Raw genomic sequence first — 27,681 nt, 5'->3', positions numbered from 1 at the left:
TTTACCCACAGAAAATGCCATCACAGCTTTATTATGAAACAGAGCTGTCAGAGTTCACCGAATGGTGCAAGAGCTCCATTACAAAAGGCCTCACACTTCTCCCAAAGAACAGAGCGCAGCCCGTGGGCACACACCTTACACAGCACACACCCTGCATAAAGTACAGACTATAGAAAGAATATATCTGAAAATTCTATATTTGTTCTAATTACAAATTGTGGTTATAAAATACTCTTAAATCTGGCTTAACATATAAAGATACAATTCAAACAATTAGTCCCTTATAGTAGGAGCCATTCAAGAAAAGAAAAAAAAAAGTCCATAGGAGAATGATGTTATAAAATCCATGAGGAATCTCAACCTGGCCCGAGACTTCTCTCTGGCCAGCTAGAGGCAGCACCCAGGCAAAGGCTGGCTAGGAAAGGTCCCAAGTCCCTCTAGAGAAAGGAGCTCTGTTCGGGGCTCTGGCTAGGCCAGCTTCCACCCTCACCTGTCCCTCACAGCGGTCCCAGGTCAGCGTGAGGGAGGGAGAGCCAGGGCGGGCTCCAATCCAGTCCGGGGCCGCCACGATGGCACTAACTGGCTCATGTAAGCATGATGGACTGGTGAGATGCTTTGCCCGCCTGAGAAGCCCAATAATGAGAACGGGTGATGGTGTTTTACAAACCCGTGTTTGATGGCCCTCAAGCTCAGGCACGCTTCAGAGGGACAGGCACAGAGTTCCCCAAAATGTAGCATGTGACCAAAGAGATTCAGACACCTGCTCCCAGGCACCTTCACTGAAGTGTTTGTTTTATAATAATATACTCATCAAGGGGATAAATATTTCTTTTCCTAAAAATCAATAATCAATCAAACAGTATTCAATAAGAATCATTGACTTAATAACATGGTAACACTTTTTTAATATGCAAAATCCATTCCTTCTGGGTACTGATTTGGGGCAAACTCTACCCAGAACAGAAATCTGACAGCCATGCTGAGCAACTGCCGTGATCTAACTCCCAAGTGTGAAACCTCCACTTCCCTCCTTGGCAGGTGGGAGAGAAAGATTCTTGATTGCACATTCACTAATGAAATAAGCCCTTCACTTATTTTAAATTGGCAAACGTCAAAACCTTAGGGCCACATTTTAACACTACTTCCTATTACTCGTCAGTCCCAGAGCAGAAGCGGATCCAGTAGAATCCAGTCCATGACTCCAGTGCGGCTCCGTCAGCAGGGAAGACTCAGTAGTCAGACTCAGAATCCAGTGACGAGCTCTCCAGGGTCGTGCTAACGCAAGTGCACATCGAGGCCTGCTCTCCGTGCAAAACACCCAACTCCCACTCACATTCCGTTCAAACTACAGGACAACCCATCAGCTCTAGAAAACATCTACGTACAACTGTGGTGGGGGGGAAGGGGGGAAGAGACTAGAAGGAAATATACCAAAATATTAATGGTTGTCCTTGAGCTATAGAAATAGATGACCTCTCCGACTATCTTGTAGTATCCCAGTTTTCTTTAAAGAGCAAGTAGTGCTACCAAGGCATTATAAATATGTATGTAACTATAAATATGAATGATACCACCCACCTAGCTTAAATACTCTCTTGATTTGCCATCCCACACTGGCAAGCTACAGTTCAATCGAGTTATGTTTTGCCCTCCTCAGTACACCCCACTCCCCACTTCTTTCTCAGCCCTCGTTGCATTAAAACCAATCCCTAGCAGGGCATTGTTTTCCTATCAGAAGCATTCCTCCTGACATCTGAACTTAGTCCTTTTCTTGTGCTCAGAGAGTCAGGGCACTTTCTTACGTCCAGCAGTCACCGCTTAGGCCCGTTTCCAAAGGACACCCCAAAACTTCCAGAAGGTCAAAGCCTTGGGAGCTGAAGGGAGTGCTCCCCAGGGAAGCAGCTCTGCATCTGATGGGGATAAATGCTCCATCCTTGACAACGCTCCCCTCACTAAGGAACCCTCCAGAAACGTCCTACCCTCTCTCTCTGCTTCTCCTGGTGTATGCTCCCACGCTAAGACAGGTGAGCTTAGAACACGCCAACCCCCCTCCTTGGGGGCATTCATCATGCAGAATGGACGAAACCAGGATCCGCCTGCTAAGCCAACCTGCAGAGGACGGTCTGACATTCCCCTTTTAGAAATTCTAGACGTGAAACCCAAAGGACTCGGCAGTTTTCCAATTCTGTCTCATGAACCACCTAGGCTGCATAGAGGTGGGTTAGAGGTTCCTGAAATATTTAACCCAAGTACAGTTTTTAGAATATATTTTTACACTACAGTATAGCAATATGTACACTCATTCAATACCACATTTTCCTACCTTGAAAACCACCAAATTGTTAATTTGCCTTTTCACTGCCTGATAGGTTAAAGAACTGCTGTAAGTTTAACCTTAAAGTAAATGTAAGCTAATAAAACCCACTTCACACATTGGGGTTCCATAAAGATTTCTTACTGCCAACAGGGTTCTGCTGCTAAAATAATTTGAAAACCAAAGAAGATAAAGTCATTCGTTCTTAAACTATAAATTCCGTTCTTTCTTGGGGTTTTGCCTTAGATCCTGTGCAGATTCCAGCCGGAGGAACAGCTGCTGGGCAGACCCCACTCTGTGCTGCCCCCCTGGGAGGTGCCTGAGACAGTGGCGAGTCTCCGGGCCGCACAAGCGCCCAAGTGAGAATGAGTGTTCCTGAGGTCTTGAATCCCTCCCTCACACCTTCATGAGGGTGTGGAGTCTCCGTCCATTCCAGTGAAGAGGAGACTTGGTCGTAGCCAGTGTCACTTTAGGTGAGAAAAACTCGGAGGCAACAGCTTCGTGCTGCTGCTCCAGCCCAGGCCCAAGCAGCCGGTGCGTGGTTCCTGCCAGCCCCAGAGGCTGTGGACCCAGTGCTCGGAGCATCTACAGAGAGCGTGGAGATCACCACCGTAGCGAAAGTCAGAGAAAGAATGGGGATGTTCTTGAGGTAACGTCCAGGCTGCATACAGGAGGCGGCCAATGAGAACTCATTTCCAAACTTCGTGGCTGCTCCCAGTTCTGAGCCCGGATGCCCACCCTCACGGTTGTCACAGCCCTCCGGGGATGTTATAAGTCAGGCAGGGAGACGGGGTCTGGGGAGGGACCCAGCGACTTCTCTGTATGTCTGAGGCTCCCGGGCTGGGCTGGGGGACAACAGTGTCAGTATTTAAACCCTTTGTCATCTTCAGAAATGGCTTCGAATGGAGAGTCGTTTTGGCGTAGAGGGGTTTTCTCCTTCGCTTTACCCTCACCTGTCAGGTCTCCATCTCTCAGCAGAGGTAGAAGTGAAAGGATCCACAAAGGCATGTGAAACCCGGGTGTTTGGGCGCTACAAGCAGAAAGCTAGCTTCCCTAGCCACAGGTGTGCCCGTGGGTGTGCCTGTGTGTGCGTGTGTGTGGTTTTCCCATGTGGGAACCTGGTCCTCCATCAGAGGGTGGAGGGTGTTGTCTGTGGCAGGATCTGACTGTCAGCAGGAATGGCTGGGTCAGGAGCCCGCAGACCCGCAGGAAGGAGGCACTGAGTCCCCCTACTGGCTCCATCTCTGGGAGCAGTGGAGTCCTGGGGTCCACACATACCAGGGAAAGCCCAAGGGAATAGCATTTTTTAAGAAAATAGACCCCACCCCCAACTCTGAGACCCCCCAGGGGTCTTTGCAGGCAAGAAGCCTGAGGCGGAGAAGCCCGCCCTCCGTCACGTGGTCTTGACCGAGGACTTCTTGTGGGCGCACAGCAGGGACACGTAGGGGACGCCGATGAAGGCCCACTTCTCGCTGGGCCAGAACCGGATGACCGGGCCTTGCTCAGGGATCTCGGAGGCGGCATCAAAGTAGGCGAAGCACACGCAGCCCAGGTAGGCGGCCAGGCAGATGAGGATGTGCCTGGAAGGGAGGGAGACAGGACAGGAGGTGAGACCTGCCCTGGCAGAGGCTGCGCTGGCTGCTGCGGGTCCCCCCCCCCCCCCCCCGCAACCCCTTCTGGCCTGACCCACCCTTCCTGATGCACGACCTTTGACCTTTGGGGGGCCTCTTCTCATTAGCAAGGGGAGAAGGAGGTCAGCAATCCCCGGTGAGCAGGGGAACGATAAATCTGGAGCAAACAGCCTGTTTTAGAATGTTCTGATATTCCAGCTTGGTAACAGGAACCACCATGCAAATGCCTTTGGGATCCCACCCAGAAGACTGAGCCCAGGGTTTACAACGGGGCTAAGAGGGTGGACTTACAAAGCACACTGTGAAGACTGATCAGACACACAAAGTAAATGAAGATAACAGACAGGCCTTAGTAAGGAAAGCTGTCCATGACCTAGTATTTGTGTGAGGAAGAACAAAGGACCATGTATAGAATGATGCTATTTTTTTTTAAAAAAAGCCTAACGGAGACATACATATATTCAAGAAGGATATACCTCAGGCCATTAACAACCATTCTCTCTTTGGTAGATGGAATTATGAGAGCGTCTCTCTTTCTATATTCCTCTATATTGTTTAAACTTGCTATTAAAAAGCAAGCCATTTTATAACCGGGACAAAAAGATGGTCCATTTTGACAAACAAGGCAGAAAGTACACCAAATTTAAAAACAAACTGAAATTTAAACCAAAATTATTGCAGTATAATCTCGAATTTTACTTACGTTGTCAGTGTGCCCAAGGAACTTGCTTGGGTCAACAAAAATGTACCGTATCTTGAGTGAGGTCATATTCACACAGGTGTACATACTTACCAGAACTCACCAAAGCACACACTAACATCTGTGCATTTTGTTTTGTTTTTCAGGGGAGAGCAGGAAGGCAGTCCCCACTACCACATGTCATGCAGCCGATTTCCCACATTCGGGGAAATCACAGGGTCAGCACACCGAGCGCCATGGATAAGCCTCGCCCGGGAAAACCACCTCTGTGATCATGGCATCTCCCCACCGGGTAAGTATTAATCTGTGTGTTCTATTATCTGTCATTATAACTCAACAAACATATAAAGTGTTTATAAACTCACTAGTGTGAGTCAAGGTTGAAATATCAGGCAATGGATACTAAGGCTGGAATCCCAATTTGAGCTGTTCTATTTTATTTCACCTTTTGCAAAGAGTTCTGAAGTCCCCAGGCCTTTTTATTATTATTCATTTTTCAATTAGAATTAACATACAATAATGGGAGTCCCCAAGCCTTAAACTGGGAGCAGATTGGGTCTCAAGGTGGATATATACAAGGTCACATGTTCAAGGAAATGCAAGTGAGCGCTTCCCAACCATCTGGTGTTGAGGCATCTCCTGACAGAAGTCAAACTTCGTCTGGATAATCAGATCTAACAGTTTTTCCAACTCGTTACCAATGGAATTCCCTCCTGGAGGCTCTCAATCTGCAAGGGACATCCTACATGTTTCCCCTGGTCCCCGTTGTTGCTCGCATTACAAGTCCTGGAGGACAGCGAGGGGAAGGTGACTGGGTCTGGAGCGGAAGTGGTTGCCAGGAAGCCACTCAGCTTCCTCCTCAGTGTCTGAGAGGATGCTGCACACTTCGCAACCAGCTTCGGTGTTTTACCCAACAGTGTCTCCTGAGCACCCCAGGAGCAGGTGCTCCAAGTCCCTCTTATCGGACCCGAGGCTGGTTTTATATGACCAGCTGGAGTCGTGAACAGCTCTCTGTACTTGTCTGGGCCACTGCCTCCGCCTGTGAAATGAATGGGTGAGACTGTCCCTAGGTGACCTGGGAGGCCCCAGCATTCACCTGGTCATTCAAACCCAAAAGGGGACGTGGGTTGACCAAAAGGTACGACACCTTGAGAAAGGTCATATTTACCTCGCCGTGGTTCCCGGCTGGACGTCCCTGGACTGGCCCCCGTGTTTGCCCCAGGCTTTCCCCGCCTCCCCCGCCCGAGCGGTCTGGCCAGAGCTCAGGTGACAGCTTCGGTTTTCAGGCTCCGTTATGCGTTAATAATGGAGCTAGAGGTCAGAGACCCCGACTTGAAGCATAAACAATTAGGTCTTTTTGTTCTGGCTGAGCCAGTTCCCGGGAGCCCATTCTGCTTTGGACAGTCGTTTCTGCTGCTTCTGAGAAGTCTGACAGTGTCTGAGGGGAGGGCGCACTCAGGCTCCCCTGTCCCCTGGGCACCTGGAGGGAGAACGGAGCCTCCCGGTCCTGCAGCCTCCCTCACACACACACACACACACACACACACACACACACACACACACCGGCAGGGCTTACCACACGCAGTGCAGGTAGGGGAAGTGGAAGGACGACAGCAGCTCACAGAAGGCTCGGTCACTGATCCAGCAGAAGAGAGCTAGGGTCCACCAGAGGCCGGAGAAGAGGCCCAGCTTAAACACGCGCACGTTGTCACACCTGCACGGGACCCCGGTGTCATCAGTCCTGGTTTCCGCCCACCTCCCCAGCCATGGGTCTGCTTCCTCACGTCTCCCAGCCCCTTGGCACTGGAACTCCTACCCCACATACCGCCACTCCGTCAGCTTGTGGATGTGGGTCCCGTATGTACACAGAGGGGCCCCAGAGCCATCCCTCTCACCCAGGCCCCTCCCTCACTCCAGACTCCAAACCCAGCTGCCTTCTAGACACGTCCACCGATGTCTCAGATAGATCCACATTTAACATATCCACAATGGACCCCTAACCTTTCCCCCGACCAAAACCTGTTCTTCTCCAGCCCTCTCAGGAAAATAAATCATTCCATGTCAGAAGCTCAAGCCAACTATAGAGACAATTTATTCCTTACTCTAAAAGGCAAAATAAACAGGCGTCTAGCCTTGCCATTTTTTAAAGGTAAAATGAAATCTGACAGAAGCAAATATCAATAAAAATATAGGCAATTGGTCTAGCACTGAGTATACACTCAGTTTAATTGATGCCAGAAAGTTTGGCTTACGGAACAGCCCAGCACAGAGAGCTGGAGACGCAGTGTGTGTGCTGAGTGGCAGAAAGAGGTGGAATGTCATATGGCGAGTCCCCTGGCCAGGAGGGGGGGTGGGGCTGTTACCTGGGATGCTGGGAGGGAGGCATTGCAGAGTCAGGGTCCAGGGCAGCCGCACTGTCCCTTCCTCTGTGGGCGAAGGGCAGACCCTGCCAGATGCCGCACACCAGGCTTACTTGCACTTGGGGCTTATCCAAACCTGACCGTCACTGGGTATAACCCCACTTTTCAGGGCTTGGATCAAAATGCCAATGTGAGGTTAAGTGCAAAAGCAGAACCCAACTTTAGAATAGAAAAATCTGAGCAGAAGTCTACTGTTGCTTCTCTCCTTGACCCTCTGTTGCATTCTCAAAGTTTTCCTTAACAATCAACTCACTCCTATGATCAGGGGGAAAAAAAAAAAAGAGTCTATTTTACAATATTTTACATGTAGCTGAGTCACTTGGTAATGTGACAACACCACCAAAATTTCAGCAAACATCAGATCATGACCCCAAGTCATAATAAACGTTATTTCCTCCTGCTCTGAGAGAAGGCTCAGAAAAGACAATGAAAAGACTAGAAACAAGCTCTAGGATTGAGGCTAATGAGAAAGAGAAAAGGTGACTATTACAAATCCATTTCAGATGTCTTTATCGGCTATTTAACTGTGTGTGTTTTTCAAAGGGTTTCAAGATCTGTTAGTGGCCCTAGCTGATTTGGCTCAGTGGATAGAACACCGGCCTGTGGACAGAGGGGTCCTGGGTTCGATTCTGGTCAAGGGCACATGCTCGGGTTGCGGGCTCAATCCCCAGTGGGGGGCATGCAGGCGGCAGCCAATCAATGATTCTCTCTCATCATTGATGTTTCTCTCTCTCCCTCTCCTTTCCTCTCTGAAATCAATAAAAATATATATATTTAAAAAAAAAAAAAAAAAAGATCTGTTAGTGTTTGGAAATAGGTATCTTAATTCCCTGGTCCTTGAAGGCTCCTCAAAGAAGCTAAAGAGGCAAAACCGACAGTGTCCCTCCGTGGCCAGCTGGCAGGCTTACCGACCTCTTCGGCCACCTTTGGCCCTGCCTGGTATTGCTGACAATCAACGCAACCCCCAGAGGCAGAGCAAAGGATAGAAATGTACATGTCCCTGCTCAAAACAAAGACAGAGAGCTGACCGACACATTCCACAGAGTGAGGTTCACTGGGGGACAGAGAGAAGACTGCTGCCCAGGCACCATGTCCTCGGCAGTGAGAGAGTCATGCATTTCTAACAGCGGGCGCACAGAGCAGCAGCGTTTCCTAAGAGCACGGGGGCCGGAAGATGATAGTTGTGTACACAAAGAGCTCAGCTAAAATGTTTCCCCATATCAGCCTGAACTCCGAGTATACAGCTCCCCGAAGGAAAATGCTCACCCGAGGACAAAAGGCTTTCCTGGTGGCTTGTGAATAAGAAACGAGGTCTGAGAGAAAGTAGCCATCGACAGTCCTACACCAGAAGTCACTGTTACCTTGCACACAGACATGCATTTCTTTTTCCCTCTGTGTGTGACTGCAGCTGCCCCTTTAGGACTCTTCTCCTTATTCCTGTCACATGAACAAACCTATTCTCCTTTCTTAGAATTCACACACTCTAGGCCCCTCGGTCACGGGCACACTAGGTCCTGGAGAGGTTTCTGCTAGGCTAGCTTTGGACCCCTGGGAGCTGCTGCACTCACAAAGCAACTGCTCCCTCTTTCAGGAAATGAGATCGAACCTGCTTTCAAACAGCTGTCAGGAGCTAACGAAAACTCGGGGGAGGGAAGGACCAGGAGCTGGTGTGTCCCTGTCGCGGGGACAGCAAAGGGCAGGGAGAGGCACCCACCTCTTGAGCTCTGCGATGAGCAGCGCAGTGCAAGGAATCCCCAGCGTCATCAGAGAGATGTTGTTGATGGCGGGCTTGACGAATGCCAGGCATGTTGTAACCGCGGACAGGACGCAGACCACGGCCTTGAACCTGCCCCTGAATCGGTGAAAGCAAAGCCCATCCATTAGCTAAGGAGGTCTTTTTTTTTTCCTCATTTTTTAATTAAGGTATTATATGTGTACATATCTTACCATTGCCCCCCTACCCTACTCCCATACATGCCCTCGCCCCCAGAGTTTTGCATCCATTGGTTATGCTTATATGCATGCATACAAGTCCTTCAGTTGATCTATCTCCCCCACTGCTCCCTAACCTTCCCACTGTAATTTGACATTCTGTTTGATGCTTTACTGTCTCTGTATCTATCTTTTTGTTCAACAGTTTATAATGATCTTTGTTATCCATAAATGAATGAGATCATGTGGTACTTTTCTTTCATTGACTGGCTTATTTCACTTAGCATGATGTTCTCCCAATTCCATCCAGGTTGCTGCAAATGGTAAGAATCTCTTCTTTTTTATGGCAGCATAGTATTCCATTGTGTAGATGTACCATAGTTTTCTGATCCAGTCATCTGCTGACGGGCCCCTAGGCTGTTTTTAAGTTTTAGTTATTGTAAATTGTGCTGCTATGAATATAGGGGTGCATATATCCTTTCTTATTGGTGTTTCCAGTTTCTTAGAGTATATCCCTAGGAGTGGGATTACTGGGTCAAATGGGAGTTCCATTTTCAGTTTTTTTAGGAAACTCCATACTGTTCTCCACAGTGGCTGCATCAGTCTGCATTTCCCACCAGCAGTGCACGAGGGTTCCTTTTTCTCCACATCCTTGCCAGCACTTGTCATTTGTTGATTTGTTGATGTTGGCCATTCTGACAGGTGTGAGGTGGTACCATATTGTTGTTTTGATTTGCATCTTTCGGATAATCAGTGACTTTGAGCATGTTTTCATGTGTCCTTTGACCTTCCTTCTGTCTTCTTTTGAAAAGATTCTATTTAGGTCCATTTCCCATTTTTTTATTGGATCATTTATCTTCCTTTTATTAAGTTGTATAACTAAGGAGGTCTCGTTTGTTAAATGTGGACAAAGTGCAGGCACTGCTGGTGGGAGTGGAAGCTGAGAAGAAATTGTGCACCACGTACCCAGAGCCTAAGAACCACTCACACTCACTGGCTTGGTGATTGCACTTCTAGGAATTTATCCTCAGGGAATAACCAGAAATTTTCTAAATAGCCACGAGAACGGCAACATTATAATCAACCTCAGTCCCCTAGGGGTGAGATCTGGATACTTGTCTTCTCATTCTTTTCCCATGTTTTACAGCAGGATTTGGTAAACGTTTCTGGACAGGGTCAGACAGTGAATGTTTTAGGTTCTGCGGGTCACACAGTGACTTCCCTCTGCCACTGTGGACAGTAAGGGCGTGAACGGACAGGGCTGTGCTCCAAGACAACTTGATCTGGAAGGACAGGCAGTGGCCCAGTTTGCCCCACAGAACAGAGTTTATCAGCCCCCGTTCTGTAAGCTTCCTGGCTTAAAAGAAAAACGTCGCTCTGGCCAGTGTGGCTGTTGGTTAGGTGTGGTTCCATGCACGGAAGAGTTGCCAGTTGGTTTCCTGGTCAGGGCGCATGCCCAGGTGTCAGGCTCAATCCCCAGTAAGGGGGCGTGCAGGGGGCAGCCAATCAATGTTTCACTCTCCCCTCCTCTCTCTAAATATCAAGTGTGTGTGTGTGTGTGTGTGTGTGTGTGTGTGTGTGTGTGTGAGAGTGTATGTGTGTGTGTGTGTGTGTGTGTGTGTGTGTGTGTGTGTGTATGCAAAAAGAAAAAACCTCCTGTGTCTAGCTCACAAAAGTAGAAGTCTTTAATGCATTGTAACGTGTCTATATTTACTGACAATCCACGGTCTAGAATGCATTGGCATTTTGTGTTGACAAGTTTTTGACACGACAAATCTTAGAAAAATAACTGACAGCCTCCCTTCACTCTGGGTGGAGGTGCTGTCAATAGGAAGAGCCAGAATCGGCGACGTGATGCTGACCGCGCTGCTTCCTCTCTCCTCGGGACCCCACTTCCTTATCGAGAAAACGAAAAGTCTGAACCAGATCGTCCCTACGGCCTCATCTATGCCTGAAATGTAAGAGCTCGTGATGTTCCTGACGTTTCTGGGATGAGCACAGTTTACTTTGGCCAAGAGCCCTGGGACAGGTCACAGCTAGGAAACTAATTTAAATGAAATTCCTTCATAAAAAAAATCAAAGTTCATTGAAACCTTAAAAATACAAATTAATCTCTTAAGAGGAAAACCATTTATCTTCAAGGCACAGGAATTCATTGATCAAGCTGCCAACTTTCTGAGCGGAACGAACGGGAACTGCAGCCCTGAACTTCGACCAGAGGAAGAAAATATGTCTGGGAAAGGATCCAGGCGGCAAACCCCAGGAGAATCGTGTTTTTCCCCTGACCTTGGCTGGCATCCTTGAGCTACTGGGTAAAAGGCTGCTGCTCTCCCAGCCCCATCATGTGTGTGACCCTTGGGGACCCACAACAACCCTCTCCCTGGGTTGAGGAGTTGTGACACACGGCACGGCTTTGGGCCTTGTTAGACGGGGGAAACACAGTTAACACTTCCACGTGGCATCACCTCCCTGCACCCAGTGGTTTGGATTCAGACACAGGTTCGAGAGAGCCACAGGGGTTCTCAGCACGGGTGTTCCGGTGTGACCAGTGTGTGTCCACTCTGCTCCTCACGCAGTGGCTGTGGCATCTCTGGCAAATCACGGGACTCTGCCCAAGCTCCCGGTTTCCCATGGGCCAGTGAAGACACCTGCCTAAGGGGGTTTCTGCAAGCATCGCAGCACCCCATACAGTGCCCGGTACATGGTGTCTGCTCATAAAACCCGCAATCACTGCCTCCGCTTGAGAATAAATGCTCTTTAAGATATTATTGTTGTTAATAACAGCACACTCCCAGGGAAAATCTGACTGAGCTGGTGTTGCAATCACCGAAGACTCTACTGCCAGAGTTCAAAGGCAGCAAGCTCGACACAACATGGTTTCGACGAGGGCAGCCACCTCCCACATCAGTCCAGCGGGTGTGGAGGAATGTGCTTGGGGAAGGCTGCTTGGCCATCCAGGACATCCTGTGAAAGCCTGATGTCGCAACCAGAAGGCACCAGAAATCACGTGGCAGCCCAGCAGGCCCGGAGTGACCGAGGCCCTCGGTACGAGAGAGCTAGCGATAGCCAGCAGCCAGGGGCCCACAGGCTGTTTCTGAGCAATGATGACTACCGCTGGCACCGATCCTGTTGTCAACTATCCGGCCCGTTGTGGGCTCCAACTGAACACAAGGTCAGGGAACTCTTAGCACCCCTTCTTCTTGTGTTCCCCAAACCAAAACCTAGGCACCCGCCACCATCACCATGTTATAATTATAACAAAGCTATTACTGTTATCTTTAGCTACCACTGAAAGCAGTAGTTTTCACTCGGTCAGGCCCTCTGCCCATTTTTAAAATCAAGTATTTGTAATGGCCCTTTTACTCCTCTGAAGTAAAATGCAATTTATGGGTGAGAAAATGTCCCATCACTGTGAACACTATAAACTTCCAAGATGCCCCTTAAGAGGCAGAAATGTCCCTGGTTAAGATCCACTGCTTTAAACTACCCTGTAGGGTTCCAACAACCTACTTAGGACAAGCCCCTGACGGTCACAGGACCACAGCAATTGGTCTTGGAAGGCCCGCCCTGTGGTTTTATAGGTGAGGAACTGATAAGGCCCGGAGGGTCAGAGTGACCCCAAGTCACCTAGTCAGCGTGAGAGCAGGACACACAGACCCCAGCCTGCACCCTTGGTATCCAGGAGTCAAAGAATGAGCTGCATGATACTAAAGTGAGGTCTGTCCCTAGACTTTGCAGAGGCAAACTCTTCAAAACCACAGCAGGATAAATTACTTTAGAATGGATATAATTCGTCTATAATACTTCTTGTTGTTTTTTGTTTCTCAAAACAAAAATGTCTAAAAATTATTAATAATCATCTATAGTGGAGTGTGTGTTCTGACAATTCGTAAGAACATTCTAGACAAGAAGAAAAAAATGCCCTTCTTTTTTTAAACCCACCAATTATTCCTATCATCCTTATCTTCAAACGCATATCCCTATTAGTCATTCATAATTACTGCTAGCACTGAGTGAGTCCTTAATACGCTTTGTAAGATTTTATCATACATTTCTAACCCCATGAGATAGTACTGCTATTATCTCCACTTTACAGATGAGCAAAATGAGGTATCAGAGCTCTAAAAAAAAAAAAAAAAAAAAGTATATCATTCAAATCCATATCTGTCTGACCCAGTCACCTAGCTTCTATGCTCACTCCTCTCCTGCATTTCACACAGGAACTACTCTGAAAAGGTTTTTAGAAACAGTCCAGCAAATTCTAGATCACAAACAAACCAACAAAAAGGAGAGATCAATGCTAACTATCTGATGCATTCAGGCAGCTAAGCCACGCAATCCCTGGTCTTCAGAAATGCTGGCATTGACCTGAAGTCTGTGGTCTGGCCTGCCACTTCCTGTAGAGCTGCCACCTGTCCGGGGCCCTGAGCCCCTCGGAGGGGTTTGCTCTCCTTGCTCCCCCCATCACTGCAAGTTGAAGACAGACAAGTGGAATGGACATCCTTACTTAGAGGGAGCGGCCTCCTGTCACAGGCACCGTTTCTGTCTTTGCTCATTGGAATCCTCAATGCTCATTCCCCCCTTCCATCTGTATGCATACCTCACAGAGGCCGGCAGCAATCTCAGCAACCTCTCCGTGCCATGGGCAGACATGAGAGCTAACTCTGAGCAATCACCCTGATCTTAGTACCTACGAAGTGCTGCAGTCATCTCGCAAAAACCCTAGAGCTACCTAATTTTATAGATGAGGAAATAGAAAGTTAGAGTGTATACAGTTTATAAACCGGGAAGCTAGGATTCAAACCCAGGTACTCTCCAAGGCCAGGGATATATGCATACATGGTGGTCAGTGCCGCCAAAGGGCTGTGCTCAAATTGAGAAGAGGGGTCACAGCTTCCACAGAGAAATGGTGCTGGTGATGGAAAAGCCCCAAAGGTCACAGACTTCCCTGCCTCCTCATGCTGTTTTCATTATTTCAGGTGGTAAGCGTGAATTACTACAGCCATTGCCCCATTTTCTCATCTCCTGCTCATAACAACTTCAAGAAACGAGAAAAGAAAGAGGTTCTCTCTTATGAGTGCATTAAAACATGTCACTTGGAATTTCAATCTAGGCCTCCAGAGTGCCACAAACAAATAAAACAAAACCCTGCTCCCATGTCTTCCACTTCTCGCTCAGATGCCAGGACTTGAAAGATGAGAGCCAAGAGCAAAACAGTACCGTAGCTCTCAACCCCACCCCGCCAGGCTCAGGGAAAGGACGGAGGGGCTGGTGGGCACCTTCGGAGACAACAGGAAAAGCCAAGAGGAAATGGTGTGCGTATGGGGCAGAGTCAGAAAGTCCGCCTGCAAACTCACCTCATGACCCTGCCTGGTGCCACTGCCTCCGACCCTCCCCCACCCCTCCCGCTCACAAGGCTTTCTGACCACCCTCAGTCGTTGTCCTGAAGCTGAACAAGGAGACCAGGCAAGACTAGAAACCAGAGCAGCTAAACTAACCTGTGTGGTTTATTTTTATTTTTTTTTTATATATTTTTATTGATTTTATACAGAGAGGAAGGGAGAGAGATAGTTAGAAACATCGATGAGAGAGAGTCTTCGATCAGCTGCCTCTTGCACACCCCCTACTGGGGATATGCCTGCAACCAAGGTACATGCCCTTGACCGGAATCGAACCCGGGACCCTTCAGTCCCCAAGCCGACGCTCTATCCATTGAGCCAAACCGGTCCCGGCAACCTGTGTGGTTTAATGTGCATTTCCTCCACTGAGGACAAGGCCACATGGAGACCGGATTTCATTATTTCATCTAAGATGGGGAGTACCTCCTTTTCACTTCGACTGGTAAATAGCGGCTCTCTCTCTTCCTCACCCTCCCGCTCCCTCTCTCCTTCTCGCCCTCCCTCCTTCCTCACCTCCCCTTCTCTCCACTTTTTTTTTTCTCTTTCATTTTTTGATAAGTAACCTTCTTGAGGAGACCTCTTTCTACTTGATTATCCTCAGAGATAACACTATTTAATTCAATTCCTGCTACCCAGGATGAAGATCCTACAGCTAATCCATTTATAGTGTGTTTTCTCCCTGCCTCATTTAAAAATACATTTTCAGCCCTAACAAGTTTGGCTCAATGGATAGAGCATCAGCCTGTAGACCGAAGGGTCCCAGGTTGAATTCCGGTCAAGGGCATGTACCTTGGCTGCAGGCACATGCCCAGTAGGGGATGTACAGGAGGTAGCTCGTTGATGTTTCTAACTATCCCTCTCCCTTCCTCTCTCAAGAAAAAAAAAAAAAAAAAAAAAAAAAAAAAAAAATCAATGAAATATATCTTAAAATAAAATAAAATACTTAAAAAATTTTTCATATTAAAAATTAACATGTGTTGCCAAAATTGGTTTGGCTCAGTGGATAGAGCGTCAGCCTGGGGACTGAAAGGTCCAGGGTTTAATTCCGGTCAAGGGCATGTACCTTGGTTGCGGGCATATCCCCAGTGGGGGGAGTGCAAGAGGCAGCTAGCTGATCAATGATTCTCTCTCATCGATATTTTTAACTCTCTATCCCTCTCTCTTCCTCTCTGTAAAAAATCAATAAAATATATTTTTTTAAAAATTAGCATGTGCCCTTTGTAAAACAGTGTAGATTAAAGGTAAAAATAAGTCCTAGCCATTTGGCTCAGTGGAGAAACCATCGGCCTGCTGACTGAAGGGTCCTAGGTTTGATTCCAGTCAAGGGCATATGCCTGGGTTGCAGGCTTGATCCCCAGTGAGGGGTGTGCAAGAGGCAGCCAATCAGTGATTTTGTCTCATCATTGATGCTTCTCTCTCTCTCTCTCTCTCTCTCTTCCCCTCTCCCATCCTCTCTAAAATATATATATATATATATATATATATATATATATATATATATATATATATTTTTTTTTTTTTTTTTTTTTTTTTTAAGGTAAAAATGAAAGCTCTCTCCCCACCCCAATTCCTAAGAGTGGTGGTGGCTGTCCTCATCCTCCAGGCATTTGTGTGCACATACAAAGACATATACTCAACAAGAGGATGTTTCATTCATTCTAAAATTAGAATATTGCACACACAGTTCTACAGTGTGATTGTGCATCCATTATATTTCATGGACACGCCTCCATCTCAGTCCACACACAACAGTTAATAGCTGCATAGCTCCTGTCCCTGTTCCAGCTTGCTTAACTGAATCCCTATCTTTTAGACTATTTATCCATAGATACCTTGACAAACATGTGGGTAGTATGTTCTGGGAACATTTATCTTTATGAGGGTGACTCTCTCTTCTGTTCCCTCAGATATTAATACCCTTATACAGCTCCTCAGGAAGGCATCCCTGACCAAGCTCCAAGTTACTACAACCCCTTAACCAGCTTCATTTCCGTCACAGACTTCTCTCTCCCTAATAGTATTTATGTTTGTTGATTCACAATATCCCCAACCTCAGTGTAAGCTCATCCAGGGCAGAGGATCTGTTGTTTAATTTACTGATACATCCCAGTGCCTAGAAGCCTAGAAAAATGCATAGTAAATAGTAAGGGTTCAAAAAGTATTTACTGGATGAATACTCAAGCATAAAAGCATAACACAATGGATATTAAAGTGCATCCTTTCCTGAAATTCTGGGTTTCCACTTTGGAGGGGTGTGCGTGTGTGTGTGTGTGTGTATGTGTGTATGTGTGTGATCAGAAGCAAAAACACTGTACTTGGACAACTACAGTAATTATGGCTCCAAGAACCAATTCCTTAGTGGATTCTACTGTAAATTTATAAAATGGTGGAGTAGGTTGGACTAAAAGAAATATTCTAACAGGAAATCAAGGGTCTTTGAACTGCCCTTCAGGAATGTCTCCCCCACTGACAATCTTTCCAATTTTTCTCACATCAAATAAGGGAGACATTTGACATTCTGTCCCTGTTATAGAAATTCTTCTCTAAGCATATAGAATCCTCCCTATCATCTGTCAGTTCATTTATACTGTCAGACTCTGAACAATCAGGGGGTATTAAACAGGTGTGCGATGAGCTCGTCACCAGGCTGGGCTTCATCATGTGCTGTTTCTTGACATATTATATGATACCGGGTATTGCACCTAGCAGTGGCTAGCACAAGCTTACCTGTCATTCCGGAAGACCTTTGGCAGGTACCTTCTAGGGAACCACATGGCCAGAGCACACATCAGAACCCAAAGGATTGCAAGTTCATCAAGCATCTGACCCAGGAAGCTCAGAGTTGCGTGGAAGTAGACGGATCCAATTCCTAGAATCAATTACAACCAATAACAAGTGTCACCGAAGAAGAAAAGACTCACAAATTCAATACACTGCTTAAGGAGAGCCTTTCACCAACCACCGTCACAATCGCCAGATCGCTCGCTCTCTTTGAAAAAAGAAACCGAAGGAAGAAACTCACACCACCTAGGCATGCAGACTTCAAGTCTAGAGAGAGAATTTTAAGGAGGGCCTAACTGTCAGCACTTCAGAACGTTAATGATCCCACAGCTGAGCACGGTCTCTCTTCATCCACGAGCCTGCATGGGATCAGGCAGTAAAAAGAAGTCAACATTCTCTCCCTGCTAAGAGTTCCCAATCTGCCTGTGGAAGGAAGTGGAAATTGCCCAAGAATTTCCCAGAACAATGAAGGATCAAACAACTAGATTTTTTTTTTTACCTTTAATCCATTAGAAGCCACAGTCTCATCAGAGTTCAATTGTCCCACATGACTTTCTTCAGACGTTCTCAGAAACTGCATTGGCATACCACCAATAGCAGTGACACAAATGAACCCTCAAATGCAATTAAGTGATAATGACCGCCAACCTTGTTATCGAGCCCATATTCACAAGAGTGCTTTTGGCCTCCAGCAAGCAACATGAAAGCACGCTAAGACGTCAGAGCGACTTTGGTTTACAAAACACAATGTTCACAGGAGACAGGAAGTGTTGGAATTCCATTTCCTCCCTTTCAGCCCATGCTCCCAATCGGGTCCACTTACCCACTACAACTAAAAGAGTCCAGATTAAGTAGATGCCGCTGTTGAAGCACGTTGCGTACTGGCGGAACAAGCACATGCAGATGGGAGGTAAAATGAAAAACAAGACGTTGCTGATCTGGGGGGAAATGTAAAATGAAAAGATAAATATTAAGTAAAAGGGGGAGGGGAAAAAAACAAACAGAACAAAACACAAAGCAACTTGTTCCAAGCATGTCCTTTGCAAACTGAGATCAATGTGGCCATGCATCTTGCCTAAGCAGTTATACCTTCCTTCCTGCAGATGCACAACCAGGAAAACGTAAAACTTGAATAAGCATGTAGCGGGCTCCTTCCCGCCGCTTTGGTCAGAGCAGCAGCAATAACAACACTGCCGTCTGAAAGCTGCTCCCCCTGGACTCAAAGAACCCGGGACTTGTTCTTTTCCCGCTTAGACCAACTAAGCAGCATCGTAATTTACTGGCCCATACATTTTTTTTTTTTACCATAAAATCTATACTAAATAATGGTAAGGATAAAGTTAAATAAAGGTCAGGAGGACTAGACAAGTTGGAGCCCCAGGAACTTTCTGCCAGCAAGGCCAGCCTCTCCTCCCAGGCCCTCAGGAGGCAGATTCTCCCTAGATCCCCCGTCTCTCTCTGTCGCTTTCTCACTCTAAAACCTACTTCCAGGTGAATATCAAATTTGTAGGTTCTTTCCCAGCTTTAAAATGATACCATTTTATCTATTTTTTATTTTTTAAATATATTTTATTGATTTTTTTACAGAGAGGAAGGGAAAGAGATAGAGAGTCAGAAACATCGATGAGAGAGAAACATTGATCAGCGGCCTCCTGCACGCCTCCCATGGGAACTGAGTGTGAAACCCAGTGCCCTGGCCTGGAACTGAACTTTCACCTCCTGGTTCAACCACTGAGCCATGCCGACTGGGCAACAAAATGATGTACCATTTTATCTTTCAGACTTCAGTGCGATTTAAGCCTCTCTGTTATCTCTCCAGAAGGCATTTGGCTTTTATTTAAATATATGTGTGTGTGTGTATATACATATATATATATTGATTTCAGAGAGGAATTGAGAGGGAGAGCAAGAAACATCAATGAGAGAGAATCATTGATCGGCTGCCTCCTACAGCCCTCTACTGGGGACCGAGACCACAACCCCTGACCGGGAATCGCACTAGGGACCTCTTGATTCCTGGGTCTATGCTCAACTGCTGAGCTATACCGTCTGGGCAGCATTTGGCTTTTTAAAAACCACATTCTATCTAATATAATATTAAAATATTATCATTTCAACATGTAATCACTATGTAAGTATCACTGATAAGATATTTTCCATTCTCTTCGTTCAGATCCAGGCTGTGAAGCCCAGTGTGAATCCCCCACTGACCACACGTCTCCTTTAGGACCAGCCATACTTCACGTGCTCAGTGGCCACACGTGGCCCGGGACCACCGCTCTGGACAGAGTAGCTGTGCTGGGGCAGTCCCATCTCAGCCCGGCCCCTGTCCAGTGACAACAAGGTAATTTTACGTTTCACTTACTGAGAAACCACCAGCCTCTTTTCAACAGAACCATCTAACATTCCTACAAGCACTGTACAAGGGTCCTAATGTTTCCATATGCTTACCAACACTTACTTTCTGGGGGTTTTGCCTGGTGAAGGCCATCCTAGAAGGTATGAAGTGGTGGGAATATTCAGCTTTTTACATTTCACCTCTAAGTGTGGAGTGACGGCTCCTCATATAGGACTATGTACACAGAGGAAGTGTGCAGAAGGTGAACAGCTAAGTCTAAGTGGTGGGAATGAGGTGGGAGGGGGTACACTCAAAAGGACTAAAGGAGAGTGCTTTCAGAGATGGAATGGGGCAGAGGAAGTCTGAGAAGCCACGGGCATGGGGGATTTTAAAGCACAAACTATGAGGGTGAGTGCCTGAACTGAACTGAAGGGACTGGGAAAGGTACAATAGAAGGCTTTTTCCAGACTTACAAACCACATTGGTGCACAGCTATACAAAATGCATCCGCAAACGACAGATAAGGATTGGCACCGTCAGTGGCCAACATAGGCCTCCATCACCTTTTGTGAACAAGAGAGATTAGGAGTGACACCATTTTCAGCAAGAGGAGAAAGACCGAGTGGGAGAGAAATAATACCAGGAAAGACAGATAAGATCCTTGTCGGGGACTGAATGGGAACAGGACTGCTGCCTTTGGTTAAAATCCCAGGCTGAAACCCCTAGCGGGCTGCATCGTTCTGGAAAACGGGGTACCTTCCTCTAGGTGGTCTACTCTGATGGGGACCACACTGGTGATCTTTGGTGCTTGGAACAACAGCTCAACCAACTGAGCCACATCAGCCAGGGCTGCAACGTTCTCTTCTCATTTAACAACATGCTTTATACATCTTTCCATCTTAGTTCATATAGATTTATCTCCTCACTTGAGAAAAGTGCTGCAGTTGGCAGGAGTTTTTTGGTTTTCTGTGGGGTTTTTTAGCCATTCCCCAGAGGAAGGACACCTATTTACAGCCCCACCTACAATGTTGGAAAATTATAACACATTTGTTTTTTATTCCCAATATATCTTTATTGCCTCAAGTCCTCTCAGGCTCCCTGGCATCAACCAAAGGCAGCTAACTGCTGCCAAGCTGCCCCAAATGGCCCTATTAATTTATATTAACACTAACAAGGTATACACAAATCACTTTTAAGTGTATTTACACATTACTCACAAAAGCATGAGTCATTTATGAAACCTGCAGTAAAATTATTATACTTCAAAACACTTTTTTTTTTCATGCACATAATAAAGTTCACTTAGAAGCACCATTTTAACAGATACACCCAAATAATATGAAATCACATTATTAACTTCTGCACAGCCCATCTAACAACATCTGCTGGCCTCACCAGGCCTTTTAAACAAGTCAGTCTATGAAAAGGAAAAAATCAAATTAGAAGGAGACGCTCCCCCAAGACAAAAAGAGGAAGGAACTACCAAAGAAATACGGAAAAGCAAATGAGTCGTGGTTAAAAGACAGATTCAGTGGCTCCATATCTACTGCGACATGAAACTTCCTCTCAGAATCATATGGGGTCACTAAAGTTGAAGAATAGTTCAGACAAGAGGTATTTTTTAAAGCCTATTGTTGGATTATCCTTTGGAGAATTGGATTATTTAATGCCTGTAAAACAGATTGTTTTAATTGAAAGGAAAGCAAAAAAATTTTAATGTATTATTTCCTTAGAAAACTCCTCATTCTATGAATTCCCACATAACATTTGCACCAAAGTAATCTCATGACCACACTGCAATCTCATCCTGATGCATGTGAATGGGCACTTCCCCAGCAGAGGGTAAATACTGACAAAGCAAGAGGCTCTGAGTTTTTCATAAGCAGATAAGGGTCAACACCCTGAATAAGAAAATTCCCTGTGTGTCTTCATTGTATGCACATTCCTAACCATCCATCCCATTGCTCGACTCCAGCCTCTGAGATGACCAACTGTCCTTGTTTGCCTGGGTCTAAGGATGGTTTTCAGAACATGGAACTTTCACTTTTAAAATCAAGCAAGTCCACTTTTGTCCTTGGCAAACCAGGACGAGTTGGTCACTCTACACAGAAGTCTTCTTGCAAAATCCCTCCCTCCACCCTCCACTGTACACCAACCCCATGCCGAGCTCTAACACCTGGGTGACTTACACACACTCTTATTATGGCCTTCACCACCCAGATGGCTGTGGGTCCGGTCTCTGTGAAGGCATACAGAAGTTGCCTAGTGGATGGATGGGTGGATGGATGGATGGATGGATGAAAGATTATGTCCTACAGATAGATAATGGGATGTGGGCTTTTGGCATATAAAGAGGACTCTACTTTCCTTATCTGACTGGGGGAGGTAACAGATCATAGGTTGATTTTATGCATGTTTTGCTTCAAGACTTTTTTCAGCACCAGCTGATTCCTCTGGCCCTGAGTCACTGCCCAGCATCAGAGTCCCCAAAGGCTAAGTCCAGTGGTTAAAAGACACCCACCCCACTTGTCCAAAGAAGCTAGGTCTGGAGTCTTCCTCTTCAGTGTGGCTGGGGCCTTAAAACCTAAACATTAAAATAAAAAGCACCGAATTCACCTGGCTGGTATGACTCAAAGGTTGAGTGTTGACCTATGAACCAGGAGGTCAGGGCACATGCTGGGGTTGATCCTCAGTGGGGGACATGCAGGAGGCAGCCAATCAATGATTCTCTCTCATCATTGATGTTTCTCTCTCTCCCTTTCCCTCCCTTTCTGAAATCAATAAAAATATATTTTTTTAAAAAAGAAACTAAATGTAATAAAACTTGTACATAGAAGAAATAATGCAAAATGTGCTCAAGCAAAAGGCTGTGTTCTTAGAGAAGATATTTGTGTTTGGCTGAAGCAAAGGATGATAAGATTTAGGGCAAGGTGGGAGGGGGAGGGGAGTTAGAGGAGTAGGTGAAAAAAGGTGAAGAGATTAGTAAATTCAAATGGGTTGTTACAGAATAGTCAGGGATATAAAATACAGCATAGACAATATCTAATATTTAATAATGTTCTAATATTCTAATGTATGGTGTCAGATGAGATTTATCAGGATGATCACTTAGTAATTCATAAATGTCTAATCACTGGGGTGTGTACACCTCAAACTTATGTAATAAAGTAGGTCAACTGAAATTGAAAATAAAAAAAGATTAGCAATAATTATCAGCCTTTAAAGTGAATATTCCCTTTGACAGTAATTCCCGATCTAGGATTAGCCCTTGCAAAAATATATCCAGATGCATGTATGAGGATAGTCAGAATGACTATATAATGTATGATATGCATCACTTTCAGAAACCAATAAAACAAACAGCAACTGCATTAAAAGTCCATCAATAAGGAATTAACTGGTTAAATAGATTATGGCTAATCCATTAAATGAAATACTGTGTAGACATTGTAAAAAGAAAAATAAGAGCCACTATAGGACTATCTCCAAGACATATTAAGTGAAAAAACCAAGGAGCAGAAGTTTGTGTAGTACCTCAATTGGGTTGAAAAAAACTTAGATTGGGTTGTATATGCAATATACATACATATTTCATAGACTCAGACAAATAATACAAGCACTTTTTTAAATGTATTTTTATTAATTTCAGAGAGGAAGGGAGAGGAAGAGACAGAAATATCTATGATGAGAAGGAATCATTGATTGTTTGCCTCCTGCACGCCCCCTACTGGGGACCCAGCCCACAACCTGAGTATGTGCCCTTGACAGGAATCCAACCCAGGACTCCTGAGTCCACAGGCCAGTGCTCTATACACTGAGCCAACCAGTTAGGGCTACAAGTGCTTTTTATATGCCTAGAAAAAGTCTGAAAAGATACAGAAGAGCTCTAGCCAGTGTTTCTTGGTGGTTAGAGCATGGGTCTAACCAAAGGGTCACAGGTTCGATTCCTGATCAAGGACAAGTACCTGGATTGCAGGTTCAGTCCCTGGCCCTGGTCAGAGCATGTGTGGGAGGCAACCAATCAATGTGTCTCTCTTTCTCTCTGACCCTCCCTCCCTCCCTTCCACTCTGTCTAAAAATCAATGGAAAAGAATATCCTCAGGTGAAGATTAATAACAACAACAAATATACAGAAGAAAGGGTATTTTTCATTTTACAACATGAATACTCTGAAGTTTTTACCATAATCATGTATTAGTGTTATAATAAACAACAACCAAAACAATAAACTAAACAAACTTTTCAAATCAAGCATCAAATGGTCCCAAGGCAGGATTTAAGTTAAAAAAACAACTGGCTCTTTCCGCCATCGGTCTGTGCTGCCACAATGGTGCGCATGAATGTCCTGGCTGATGCTCTGAAGAGTATCAACAATGCCGAACAGCGAGGCAAACGCCAAGTCCTCATTAGGCCGTGCTCCAAAGTCATCGTCCGGTTTCTGACCGTGATGATGAAGCATGGTTACATTGGCGAATTTGAAATTATTGATGACCACAGAGCTGGGAAACAGTTGTGAACCTCACAGGCAGGTTGAACAAGTGTGGAGTAATCAGCCCCAGATTTGATGTGCAACTCAAAGATCTAGAAAAATGGCAGAACAACTTGCTTCCATCCCGTCAGTTTGGTTTCATTGTACTGACAACCTCAGCGGGCATCATGGACCATGAAGAAGCAAGACGAAAACACACAGGAGGGAAAATCCTGGGATTCTTTTTCTAGGGATATAATACATTTGTGAAATAAAATGCCTCACAGGACAAAAAAAACAACAACAACTGAATAACAAATAGATGTATTGTGCCACATAAACAAATCTAAGGTGCTACAATGGCACTTGTACCTTCACAAGTTGTACCTTAACAGAGTCAGATGGACCAAATTCTAACTCTAGTTCTGCCATTTTTTAAAAGTATATTTTTATTGATTTTAGAGATGAAGGGAGAGAGAAACATCAATGATGAGAGAGAATCATTGATCAGCTGCCTCCTGCACGCCCCCCAGTGGGAATCGAGCCCGAATCCCAAGCATGTGTCTTGACCGGGAATAGAACCATGACCTCCTGGTTCATAGGTCAACACTCAACACTCAACCACTGAGCCACACCAGCTGGGCTCTGCCCTTTTCTTGACCTCAGCAACTTGCATACTCTATCTAGGCCCCAGTTTGCTCCTTTATAAAACGGGCACAGAAAATAGCACCCACTTCCGAGGCTGGCCCAGCAGAGCTTCAGCAACACAGTAAACAATCCATGGAAACTAGCGTAACTGAAGTTGTAGTAGCGATGTGCTACCCCAGTGGTCGGCAAACTGCAGCTCTCAAGCTACATGCAGCTCACGAGCCGCAGTTTGCCGCTCTGTTGACTAATGAGTTTGCCGACCACTGTGCTACCCCAAAGACTTATTAAGAGTCTTCTGGATCCCTCTCCCAGGCTCCTGACTTTACATTTCAACTCCTTAAACTTCTTCTCTAAAATTGGTGATAATTATTATTTTCTCATATGACTGATAACCACACCTGCTGCCTTACTATGAGGATTTAATCAGATGCTAATCTCCAAGTAAAGGCTCACTGCCTTCCTGAGCACAGGAGTAAGAGGTTTGTCCAGTGACGTATAAGCACCACCGATAACCAGGGCACGGGAACAGAGAAGCTATGGTTTTTGCTAAACTCTTGGACCAACCAAGTTTGGTGACCAGCCACTTTCCTGAGACCTTAGGCTCTGGGCACTGCTGAAGCACATTTTGTGGCTTGTAAGTATTTCAAAGAGTAAGGTTTGTCAGGCAGACCAGCTGGGCTAATCAGCCACCATGCCACAGCTAAAGATCAACAGTTGATTTCTTTTTTCTTTTTCTTTCTTTCTTTCTTTTTTTTTTTTTTTTTTTTTTTTTTTACAGAGAGGAAGGGAGAGGGATAGAGAGCTAGAAACATTGATGAGAGAGAAACATCAACCAGCTGCTTCCTGCACACCCCACTACTGGGTATGTGCCTGAAACCAAAGTACATGCCCTTGACCAGAATCAAACCTGGGACCCTTGAGTCCGCAGGCCGATGCTCTATCCACTGAGCCAAACCGGTCAGGGCAACAGTTGATTTCTAAAATTCTAAAAAATAAAAGATTAAAAAAAAAAGATTTTGGCACTCACCACCTAACTGCTCCAATGGAACCAGATTAAAAGTGAAACCAAACAAATCCTCTCCTGTATCCAGCACTCTGGGGCTTTTCAAGGCAGGCCCAGTGCAAGCTATACATACACCTTTTGGCCAAATAACCAGGCCTGACTCTCTGCTGGCCTCAGATTCCACCGATAATGACTCTGCAGAGAGTAGGAGACCCTGTCCCCCAGCTGTCATTTCTTCTTTAACTGGTGAAATCCCTGGTAGTGGTCTCCACTTTCAAATGGAGAACCTGAGTCACCGCCGTTGAAAGAACCCAGCCCCGCTCATAGTGATGTGGGCGCCCCCTACACGGATAGCATGGCTGAAAAAGGTGGTCCGACAGGTGAGGTGTGGCCTCCTCCACTACCTGAATCTACGAAGAGCAGAAGATGTGTTCCTGAGGAACTAACCTGGCCATATAAAAGCAGGAGTGTTTGCAGAGAGGGCAGCCGCAGCCGTGGGTTTCAGCAATAAGAGGACCTAGGATGCAGACTTCTGAATTGTGGCCCCCACCCACCAGAAAAGACACCCTGCCAGCTCCCAAGAGCTCGGTTTGCTCATCCGTGACCAGGAGGGCAGGGACCAGCTCAGCAGAGATCCCTTCCAGGCAATAAACACCTGGCTGACGCCAACGTTCCCTCCAGCAAATCGACGGTGAACATTCTAAAGAACCACCTCAACTTCTCAATGAACCTTAAGCCGGGAGTTCCTGTTGCTCCCCGTGAAAAGATAAACCACTCAGATGACCAAGCAAAGTCCTACATTTGGTGCCGGAATCCTGAGCCGTGGGCACAGGTCTTCCCCTCGCAGTTGCCAAGCTTTTCCTCCAACCAAGACTAGCAAGCACACAGGGTTCTGCAGGGGGGAAGTTGCACTGTCTGGAGACCTAGGCAAGTCCAGAAGTCATGTCCACAAATCAATGCCAAGTTTCCCTTTCCTTCCCCGGACCTCAGATCCAGAGCGTGCACACGCCTGGCCCGGGGGCGCTGAGCTGGAGCTGGCGCTGGACCGGGTACCAAGCAAGGCAAGGAAGTAAGAACTATAAGTAATTAACTTGGTTCCGGCCCAAAGGAACTCGACCTACTACTATGGATGTAGACGCGGGTTGGGGCCAGTGAGCACGATCGGCGTGGGCCCCGCTCCGGAGCCCTGCGGGGGTGCCGCCCGGTGCCCGGGGCTCCCGGGCAGGTGCTCAGAGCAAAACCGCACAATGCGGCCCGACTGCGTCACGCCCCGGGGACCCCGGGGGCGGCCGGGAGCGGTCCCCACGGGCTCCCCGCAGCCGCCCCAACGCAGAGACCGGCTGACACCAGAAACTGGCCCCAGAACGGGTGGGGACCGCACGACACAACAGTCAGCAGACAGGACCCGAGGAGGAAGCCGAGCCCGGCCGACGCGGTAGGGGCAAGAGAGCGGGACAGATGGAGACCGGGAGGGAGCGGGCGGGGAGGGAGCCCGAGAGAGAGAGAGAGAGAGAGAGAGAGAGAGAGAGAGAGAGAGAGAGAGAGAGAGAGAGAATGCAATGCCCCGGGTACTCGCGGAGCCACGGCCAGGTTCCAGCCCCTCCCGCGAGCCCCGCGCCCCGCGCCCCGCACCGTGTTGTAGAACTCGGCGATGGCCGGCACGATGGTGTAGTTGTCCTCGCACCAGTCCACCTCCGAGCTGCCGGCCCGCAGCTGGTCCCACCAGTGCGGGGTGCTCATGGCTGCCCCGGAGCATGGGAGCAGACGCTCCCGAGGCCGAGAGGTAGCCAGAGCGGCTGCGAACAACGCCGACAGCGGCGGCGGCGGCGGCGACAGCGGCGGTTTTATGCTCTCCGGGCGGCCGCCGGATGTGGCGCCCCGGGCCGGCCTCCCCGCGCCCCGCTCCGCCCGTGGGCCTCCCCTCGCTCGAAGGCCCCGCCCCCGCCCCGCCAGGCCCCGCCCCCTGTGGGCCTCCCCTCGCTCGCAGGCCCCGCCCCCGCCCCGCAAGGCCCCGCCCCCTTTGGGCCTCCCCTTGTCCGCAGGCCCC

The 27,681-nt window shown here is 47.0% G+C and overlaps 1 protein-coding gene and 1 pseudogene across 2 annotated transcripts; one reads left to right on the top strand and one right to left on the bottom strand.

The window, feature by feature from the left end:
• ACER2 (alkaline ceramidase 2) lies at positions 1–27,532 on the bottom strand. The gene is made up of 6 exons (XM_084898089.1): positions 27,267–27,532; positions 18,001–18,115; positions 17,124–17,265; positions 8,780–8,917; positions 6,222–6,359; positions 1–3,894 (listed from the first exon to the last, which is right to left on the bottom strand). Exons 1-6 carry the CDS (start codon positions 27,372–27,374, stop codon positions 3,708–3,710), a joined length of 828 nt encoding a protein of 275 aa, XP_084754215.1. The 5' UTR covers positions 27,375–27,532; the 3' UTR covers positions 1–3,707.
• LOC311629724 (small ribosomal subunit protein uS8-like) lies at positions 23,796–24,290 on the top strand (annotated as a pseudogene). Its single transcript has one exon. The product of its transcript is annotated as a small ribosomal subunit protein uS8-like (transcript).
• Positions 27,533–27,681: the final 149 nt, after the last annotated feature.

Source organism: Pipistrellus hanaki (genome assembly GCF_964339955.1).
Source record: "Pipistrellus hanaki genome assembly, chromosome: 11".
Lineage (NCBI taxonomy): Eukaryota > Metazoa > Chordata > Mammalia > Chiroptera > Vespertilionidae > Pipistrellus > Pipistrellus hanaki.
This window is presented reverse-complemented; position numbering and strand designations above follow the sequence as displayed.

What these genes read in the sequence shown, in the direction of transcription:
- ACER2 (XM_084898089.1), bottom strand. Translation starts at nt 27,374, where the DNA reads ATGAGCACCCCGCACTGGTGGGACCAGCTGCGGGCCGGCAGCTCGGAG. An exon ending in CTCATCGCAGAGCTCAAGAG is followed by an intron (nt 6,360 to 8,779) that starts GTGGGTGCCTCT and finishes GGTCCCGTGCAG; the next exon opens with GTGTGACAACGTGCGCGTGT. An exon ending in CCCTACCTGCACTGCGTGTG is followed by an intron (nt 3,895 to 6,221) that starts GTAAGCCCTGCC and finishes CCTCCCTTCCAG; the next exon opens with GCACATCCTCATCTGCCTGG.